Consider the following 9313-nt stretch of genomic DNA (forward strand, 5'->3'; position numbering starts at 1 on the left):
CGGACAACTTCGGTGTTTTCTCCTTAATCTACGACTTTTTTTCTCGTACATTTATGAGATAAAAACTCGTAAATTTAAGACTTTTTATCTCCTAAATTTACGAGATAAAATCTCGTAATTTTAGTTTTTTTTTTTTTGTGGCCCTAAAACTCCGTCGTAACAATCTTACCAAGGTCTAAATTTTTTTTACAATTTTCCTTTTACAAAAATATTTTGTAGCAGCAATTCACTAAAGCTCATTTCAAGGTCCTTTAAAGAAAGAAAAAAAAACAAAATGGTCAAAAAACTCGAAGTTAGTAAAATTGTGCAAATATTCAGCTTTGCAAAAGCAACATTTTCAAAAGAAGAAAAGCAAATCAAGTTTTTTAATATATTTGACTTCTGACAAAAGCAAGAATTTCAAGATCATTAGATGATGTTAAAAGAGAACAAGACTATTCAAAAGTCATAAACCAGTGGAGAAGACATGCTGGGTTTTTTTCCTGGTTGATTCTCTGTGTCTAACAGTTTTATAAAAACATAAAGTTCATTACCTTATATCTACGCACTGGAAGTCAAAAACAGAGTCAGTGATCTTGTTCTTCTGAACACAAATGGGTTTATTTTACAATTTAAAAACTCTCGCAGGCGTCTTTTCTAATATTGTCTCAGGTAACATGTCAAGTGGGAAAAGGTAACCAGAGAGATAAAAGTTTATTTTTTGACCAGTTTTCAAAACCGGGTCTTGCTGCGTGTTTATGTATCTGTGCTGCTTGGATGTGTCATGATTGGCTGATTTCCTCTGAGACGCCCCTGCACTGCCACTCCTAACTGATTTCTATGGCCTATTGAAGACTTTGCCTGCAGGACTGGCACATGAGAAATTAGGGTTTGATTCCCAGGGGGCGTGATGAGCTTCATCCAGTGTGGGTCCTTGGGCAAGACCCTTTACTCTACTGTCTACCTATGTAGCCACAAGGGGGCCCCAAGTCTGGGTTTCCCTGAGCCGGTCCCCGGCCCGGATAAAACACAGGGTTGTGTCAGCAAATGAATGTTTGCCAAACAAATTATGCAACGCGGGGAAAGCTGTGTCGACCCATGAAGGGCTATGCCAAAAGGTGAACAATATTAAGAATACTTTGCTGATGTCTTTCCATTAGAAACAGAGATTAAACAAAATCGTGTGTTGATGGTGAAGTTAGTTGTTGACCTTGGACCAGAACTCTGTGTTCTGAGCTCAACTGGCAACTCTGACAAACTCTGGCAAAATTGATTTAGGAAGGATGTCAAACTGTTCAAGGTTCTGCCAGGATCACAAAAGATGATGCAACAAGCAGGTGATCCACACATGAAAGATTCAGAACTGATTATTAAAATGGGAAAATATTAAGTTATGCTGTCCTTCACCTTTTCGCATATCCCCTGCAAGGTTATCACAGCAAACCAGCTTTTACTGATTCACACAGGTGGTTTGGCTGAGATTTTTACACCAGATGCCTTCCTGACACAACCCTGTATTTTTTCTGAGCTGGGCACGGGCACAGACTTGGGCCCCCTGGTGGCTAGTTAGGTAGTAGCGCGAGAACCTACACTGGATTACAGTCATCGTGTCCCCTGGGGAAACCAAGGTTTCCCATGCCCCCGGCCTACACACAGCCCATCCGGACGTTAAAATGTTGAGTTATGTCAAGGTAAATAAAAAACATCTATTAAGTAGGAAAAAAAAAATTACCCAAAATCAAACCATAAAAATAGCTCCAATGGTAAAAGTAAACAAACAAATAAATAAATAAAACTAATGTTGCTTGGAATTGTTGCAAAAACCATTGATATGATAAATAATGAAAATGCAATAACAAACATCTGACAGAGAAGCATTCATGCAACGAGACATGTAGCTTAAAAGTACAACATGGTGGTGTCCTAAATGCTCTGCTTGGTGCAGTGCGATTCATGTATTGTCTCTCTTTCCCACTTCCCTCCGGGGGAGGGAAGTGCTCCTGTACTTGGCTGTGGACCTCGTCTCTGCTCCTGCTCCTACCCTTGGTTGTGGACCCTACATCTGCCTCGTCTCGCGCCATCCCCCAACTCATCTGGATGAAACTTATCTGCTTGACTTTTTAAACATGTAGTTGTAGAGTTAGATAAGCTAATTCTTCTCTAAGAGTTCTGGTACCTCGCCTGTCCGTCCTGGGGAGGATCCCTTCTTATTGTGGACACCCCTGAGGTTTCTTTTTTTTTTTTTTCCTGAATCTGTTTTTCCTTCTTGCAAAGGATGGTCTAAGGGCAGGGATGTCCAGTTTATTTTAGTCTGTTTAGTTTCGTTTAGCTTATACCTATTGCACTCTATGAGTTTATGTTCTTTTTGATTCATTTTTATTACACAATTACCTATATGAAGCCCATTTAGATGACTATTGTTGTAAATATTGGGCTATATAAATAAACATTGAATAATTGAATTTAATTAGGTTCTATTGATCTCTTTTTGAAGCATTTAATTCATGCAAACGCAGGTCAATATTGCTATTCATGCCAGTTTGTATGATGCTTTCGTTTCTTTTCTTGTTTGTTTGTGTCTCTTTTTTTAAGGGAGATTACTGGTCCATGACTAGGTGGATGTTTATGAGACAAGAAGGATGCAGCTTTGATGTTTTAGGTTACCCTAATTGAATGTAGAAAGAGGGAAATTCCAGCTTAATTTAAATTTGATAAATCAAAGAGACAAAGATCACATCCGCCCTGATAGTAGGTGTGACACATCTTTGGTAAAGACAAATAGATCCATGTATGTCTTTATGCTCTGCAGAAACTATGTCCTAGAAAATGACGAAGGTTTTTTGGATTTTCACCAGAACAAATGATGCCAAAACACAAATAAGAATTTCTGCAACTGGACTAAACATTGTCATTTCTCGTTTCCTTTTTTCATTTCATTTCCAAATTCTAAGCATCTTAGCCTAATCTTCACAGTGCTAAAGTACAAACGATTAAGAAGCACCAACACGAGAGTTGAAATCACGTGCATGAGACCTGAGGGTACATTCTTGAAACTGATTAATGCATGTAGGAAATAAAGACAAAAAAGAAGAGTGATAAGATGTGATGACACAATATTAAAAAAGTCAAATCTGAGGAGCTGTCATTATAATTCAAGCACTAAAAGAAAAGAAATGTGATCTCTCGAAAAAACCTGGTGGAACCAGACATCAGAGATTCTACCGCCTAGAGTGGGATACAAACATTTTACCCTGTGTAATGATTAAGCTTTTCTTGGGGCAGACAATTGAGTAAAGTCAGAAGATTTTCATGGGGCTTCATGAGATTTTTAAATCTCAGTACTCCTGCTTTCTCCATTTATCTATTCCTGCTTAGTTTTTTGCTGTGCCGTTGGGATGCTGGAGCCTATCTTATAGCTACTTTTGGGGAGAAGTAGCTGGACAGTTTGTGCGTCCATATCAAAAAGACACGCAGGATCATTTAGATTAAATCAATCAAAGCATGTTTTGGAGCTGTGAGGAGATGCTGGAGTGTGCAGAGAAAACCCACTCATATACATGCATGGCTTAAGGTTGGATTCTTGAAGGGCCACTACAGCACCGAGCCCCATCCAGTGTTTTAAACTAATATGAAACTCAATGAACTCAACCCTCATATGTTTGACTCATTTTCTGGTTTGTTTCTGTGTGATCAGAGGATGAACTGAAGTGAACTTCTGACCACCAGGATGCACCTGACGGAACAGGGAAGGCCTTCCAATGACTGACTGCTTAAAAACTTCTTTTCTTATAAACTATGAATCATAGACTCTTTAAACATTTTGGTTATTTCTTCAACCAAGTTCTTGGGTTATTCACCTTGCTTTTAGGGACACTTTTTGGAGCAAAATATATCTTGGGTTACAGTGGTTTCATTTGAACCCAATTTATGTTTTTATTTTCTCTTTTTTTCCGAGTTACAATAACTCAGGAAAAAGGTTAGTACCTTTTGAACTTCTGGGTTAGGTTAAAAACAGACCAGTTTATTTTAAATTATGGAGTTTTTAGAAGAATTTCAGGAAAATAAAATAGATTTTATGTTGAATCGTCTATTATGTGTATAATAAAATGTGGAAACTGAGCCTCAGGAGCCTCTGAGGTGCTATAAACCGCTTGCGCCAATGACGATCCTCTGACCTGCCTCCTCCTCTTGTGAATAAAAAGCTCTCATCGAGCGTCTTTGCTGATTTCCTTCAGTCACCATGCTGCAGCTTTTGACCTTTCTTGTAGAAAAACTTTCTCTTCTGTTCAGACTCAAGTATTTCGAGTCTCCCTGGTGGGAGAGCGATGATCGGGGGCGCGCCGCACCGCGCGCTCCCCCTCCACCCCTGCAGAGGGGGGACCTGCTGGAGGTGCCGAGAACGCTCTTCACCCACTTTGGCATCTATCTGGGCGACAACAAAGTGGCGCATTTGATCCCAGACATCCTCCCCGTGTTTACAAGCAACAGCAGGCTCCTCCGCTCCGTCATCACCAACGACAGACTCATCCTGGGCTGCATCTACAGGAGGGCATCGGTGAGAGTGGACTCGCTGGAGGACTTCGCGTACGGATCCAGCATCCTGGTGAACCGCGCGGACAGGATGATGCAGACGCAGCCGCTGCCCGGCGAGCGCGTGGCCCAGAGGGCCGAGAGGCTGCTGGGAGACGTTCAGTACAGCCTCCTGTGGAACAACTGCGAGCACTTTGTCACATTCTGCAGATACGGATCTGCCACCAGCAGGCAGACTGAGAAGGTACATGAGCAAGAACAAACTACTATTTAAGGATTTGATTTTTTGTCCCATTAAAAAAAAGTCAATCTTGGTTATTATGATTATAAAAAAGAAATTATAATAAATTATTGACGATGCATTAAAAAAAAATTTTGTTGAAAAAATGCAGATAAAAAGTTGGCGTGGAGTAAGCCCGCCCCTACTTCCTGACATCCATCATTCTGTTTACATGCTCTCCCACTGGCTTACAGCCCCTCATAACCTAACATTACTGGTGGGACAAAAATGGCAGCAATACATACATGGATCTATTTGTCTGTGTGTCTGTCTAAGTGGGTCCATCAAATTGGAGCAGAGCAGAGGGAATGGTGCCCAAAGTGTGTTTTCTACATTACAAAAAAGCGCTTTTTCCAATTACATTTTTTTGTCTGCTCCCGATTCACAGGTATTTTAAATAAAGAAATACTCAGAAATAAAATTTTAAGCTTAATTTTCTTTATATATGCTCTCCTTCATAGAAAAAAAATAGCACAAGAACATGTTTCCCACAATCAGGTGTGAGGATCTTAACGTCATCATTCGTTGTTACATTTTTTTGCTAATCTAGTCTGAGCTGCTGTGAAATTAAAATGAAAAGCCCCCTTACAATGACTGTGAAGTATTTGAGATGCTAGTTTACATCAGTAACTTATTAAAAAAATAAAATCACAATTAAACAGCAATAATGTCATAAATTCCTTATTTTTGCTTATTTTTTCTCTTTTCTAGTTCTGTGAAAGTTTGAAATCTCTGATCAGAGACCAGCGGAGTGTCATCATCACAGGACTTCTTGGCTTTATCTCATTGGTTTGCTTTGGCGTCGCTCCTTCAACCACTGTACCCACCGTTCTGATCCCCTTCTCTTTGTGGATGGCAGGTTGAGGACGCTTTCTTCATCGGCAAAAGGAAAAAACTTGACACAAACATGAGTTGGACGAAAACTTCCCTGTATCGCCTTTATCATGTGGCTTCAAAGACTTAAGACTCAAACGTGTTCAAAATGCTACAATAATATTGTAGTTACCTTTGTATAGAAATACCATTATAATACTATCATGTTTTTCTTTACAGCCTATGTACTGAAAATGTTAATATTTCTTTTCTTATCTGCCAGTACTGTCATCCACGAACGACCTATCCCTGACTGAAAATTGTAAAATGTTGTGATAAACTTTTATACATTGCAATAATTCATATAAAGAAAAGCTGAATAAAACAGTTATATACAGTAAACTTTGTCTTACAAGGCTTCTTTTTTTAAATTGGCTATCATACCTGACTGTCTCTGTAACCTTTAGATTAGGATTGGACCTGCCTGTTGCCATGTCAGGTTTCCTAATGAGGATCCTTGACCTCAATACATTGCAAAAAAAAGCTGAGGGGGGGGATTGTGTTCAAGTCTGACCACACAGCACAGATTATTAAAAGCCCCTTTATTTCCTCCTAAAGCGTGAACAATTAATGCAGAGCAGCTTTTAAATCCCACTCACCACCCCCGTCCCTCCCTTCCAATAAAATGGTCAGGCGTTACGGTTTTGCTTCACACCATCATGTTTCTCTATCAGCTGCTCAACTTTTTCTTTGGGCTCCTCAAAAAAGAAGAAACTTCCAAGCATGACCTGTCGCTGTACAAACGCGGGGACTTGTTGGAGGTGCCCAGGACGCTGTTCACCCACTTTGGCATCTACTTGGGCAACGACCGGGTAGCTCACCTCATTCCTGACATCCTGCCGGCAATTTCCAAGGACAAATCCGCCATTGCCAAGATGGTGACCAACAACCGCCTATTGATGGGGGTCATTGCCAAGGTGGCCAGCGTAAGAGTGGACTCTGTGGAGGATTTTGCTTATGGAGCAGAGATTCTGATCAACCACATGGATAAAATGTGCAAGCGGCCCCCTTTGGATGGGGAAGAGGTGGCACAGCGGGCTGAGAAACTACTGGGATCGGTCACCTACAGCTTGCTGTGGTACAACTGCGAACACTATGTCATGTATTGCAGATACGGCGTCGCCATAAGTTATCAGACTTACCAGGTAGGGTGTCCTGAAGCAAGACATCAAAACTCTTTAAAATGTATTTTCTACAATTCTTTACCACGTGTTGACCTGGAGTTAAGCAAAAATACATCTAATAGTTTATTTATATGTCAGCTATTTAAGTTATCTTAAAAAAGTCTATTTTTAATTTTCTCGCAAGTTTGACTGAAACATTTTAATCCCACGCAACTCTTTCCTGTATAGAAACCCATTTATTCCAACAGAACAAACTATTTTACCTTTAAATGGAACCTAACTTTTAATTCAAGACATTGAAAGTGCCTCTGTTCTTTACACAGAAATAGACAATGCAGGGTTGCTATATATTAGAAAGGGAACAGTGAGCATGTGCAGTACTTTCAAAGTTGCACAAAAGTAGAGAAAACCAGGGTTAAACTTCTGAGTCTTTCCAATTTCACAATCTGTCACACAAATGTTCTTTCAGCCCTGAGCTGCTCAGGTCAAAAGCATCATTTTGGAGGCCAATAGCTCCATCTAGAGTAGGTTCAAGGACAAATAACTCTGATTCTGAAACTCTGTCTTTCAGTTCTGCACAACGGTTCGGAAGATCGTGTTCAGCAGAATGAGCGCCTACTTGACAGCTCTGTGCGGCGTCTGCACCATGCTGCACCTGGGCTGTGTGACGCTGACGGCAGCGTTGCTTACCTTTCTCATCTCTTTCACCATCTGGATGGCGTCCTAACCAACCTCTTACCTGTTGGGAAAGCAAAAATGAAAAGCTGACTGTGCTAAAAATTTGAGAGGATTTTAAGCCTCACACAGTTCATTTAGTAATCAAAGACAATGCCTTCAATCACAAACAGACATCTGTGTTAACACTGTTTCACACAGCCGCTACCTGCATTTTGCACATTTTCCAAATATGAAATGTCGGTCTGTCGTGATAAATGCGTGATGTACGTAATTCATAAGTGTTTCTTGCGTTCATCGATGTCCGTAGGTGTCTGTCGAGGATTTTGGCTGACAAGTCTTTATGTGAATTTGGTTTTGAGCTGTTCCAAATTTTTGGTCGGTTGAGAATCATGCAGCTTATGACTAGAGTGTCTGTGTGACACGGCCTTCACATCAAAGCTGATCTAGAATAAAATTAGATGAATCTACAAAACCACAGACCCTGTGACTCATCTTAGTTCCATGAATAACTTTTCTTCTCAAAGTGTAAAAAAGTTTCCTCTTTTGCTTTTCGCTTGAATTGCACTGAGAGACCACAGGTCTCTTTTGGTCAGATTAACATCCCACTCTGATCCTCTTTTGCTCTATTGTAAAAGTGTTCAGAGTGGTCTTTTAATTATGATTATGCTGTTTTTAGGCTAAATAAACAAATCTGTGTCATTTTCCAGGACATAGTTTCTGCAGAGCTGCAGTAGCTCATTTGAAATTTGGGCGTGGAGTAAGCTTCCCCTTTTACTGTCATCCATCTTTTCACCCACTCTCCTGCTACCTTACATCCCCTCACAATCTATTATGACAGGTGCAACAAAAATGGCGAGCAATACTGGAGTTATCCAGCTGTACAGTTTTGAAACCCAGTCTCATCCCAAAACGTGTAGTAGTTTTGACCCAGATCCCAGCTCTAACAAGGAAATCAAAGACGTACATGGATCTATTTGTCTGCAAGATGATCCATCAGAATGGAGCAGAGCAGGGAGCTTGTTGCCTGCAGACTGTAGCTTCTATATAACAGCTACAAACTTTTTCCAACAGCTTTTTTTCATCCGTTCATGATTCAACTTGAATACGATTTGAATAAAGAAATACTCAGAAATTCAAACTGGGCTTTTCAATTTTAATTTTTTTTGTTGTGTTGAGAAAATGAAAAAAGTAGTGACAATTTTAAGAAATAAAACTTCCTGAATGCAGACTGTCTCTGTTTCATCATAAAAGTGCTGCCTCATTTTTTGTTAAGCTCTAATTTATTCTCAAATTCAAATTCAACTTTATTTATATAGCGCTTTTCATGCTATACAGCATCTAGAAGTGCTTCCCAGAGAAAGAATAAAAAAGCAAGAAAAAAATAATATATATATATATATATATATATATATATATATATATATATATATATATATATATATATATATATATATATATATATATATATATATATATATATATATATATAGTTAAAATAATAAATATAGTAAAAATAATAAGAATAAAAATAAATGCTAATAATAATAAAATTAATGAATTAATAAAAACACACAAAAACCCAACACATACACATCCCTCCTTTAAAATCAAAACACATAAAATTAGCTGTCAAAATTTTATAAAATCAAATAAAAGCATGTGGTCAAGTAAAAACCATGTAAAAGCTTTACTAAAAAGATGTTTCTTAAGTTTTTTCTTAAAAACCTCCATGGTGGATGAAGCCCTCACGTCCTCAGGCAGGCTGTCCCACAGGCGAGGCCCACAGTGCTGAAAGGATGCCTCGCCGTGGGTTTTAGTTCTGACCTTTGGGACCACCAGCAGACCTGCA

The 9313-nt window shown here is 39.2% G+C and overlaps 2 protein-coding genes across 2 annotated transcripts; both read left to right on the top strand.

The window, feature by feature from the left end:
* Positions 1 to 4109: 4109 nt before the first annotated feature.
* lrata (lecithin retinol acyltransferase a) lies at positions 4110 to 5998 on the top strand. The gene is made up of 2 exons (XM_004065957.5): positions 4110 to 4753; positions 5501 to 5998. Exons 1-2 carry the CDS (start codon positions 4220 to 4222, stop codon positions 5651 to 5653), a joined length of 687 nt encoding a protein of 228 aa, XP_004066005.1. The 5' UTR covers positions 4110 to 4219; the 3' UTR covers positions 5654 to 5998.
* A 199-nt stretch (positions 5999 to 6197) lies between these two features.
* LOC101158747 (lecithin retinol acyltransferase-like) lies at positions 6198 to 8600 on the top strand. Its single transcript, XM_004066019.5, has 2 exons — positions 6198 to 6807; positions 7358 to 8600. Exons 1-2 carry the CDS (start codon positions 6322 to 6324, stop codon positions 7511 to 7513), a joined length of 642 nt encoding a protein of 213 aa, XP_004066067.1. The 5' UTR covers positions 6198 to 6321; the 3' UTR covers positions 7514 to 8600.
* Positions 8601 to 9313: the final 713 nt, after the last annotated feature.

The sequence above is a fragment of the Oryzias latipes genome (assembly GCF_053564925.1).
Source record: "Oryzias latipes strain Hd-rR chromosome 1 unlocalized genomic scaffold, Olatipes_Hd-rR_3.1 chr1_Y".
NCBI lineage: Eukaryota > Metazoa > Chordata > Actinopteri > Beloniformes > Adrianichthyidae > Oryzias > Oryzias latipes.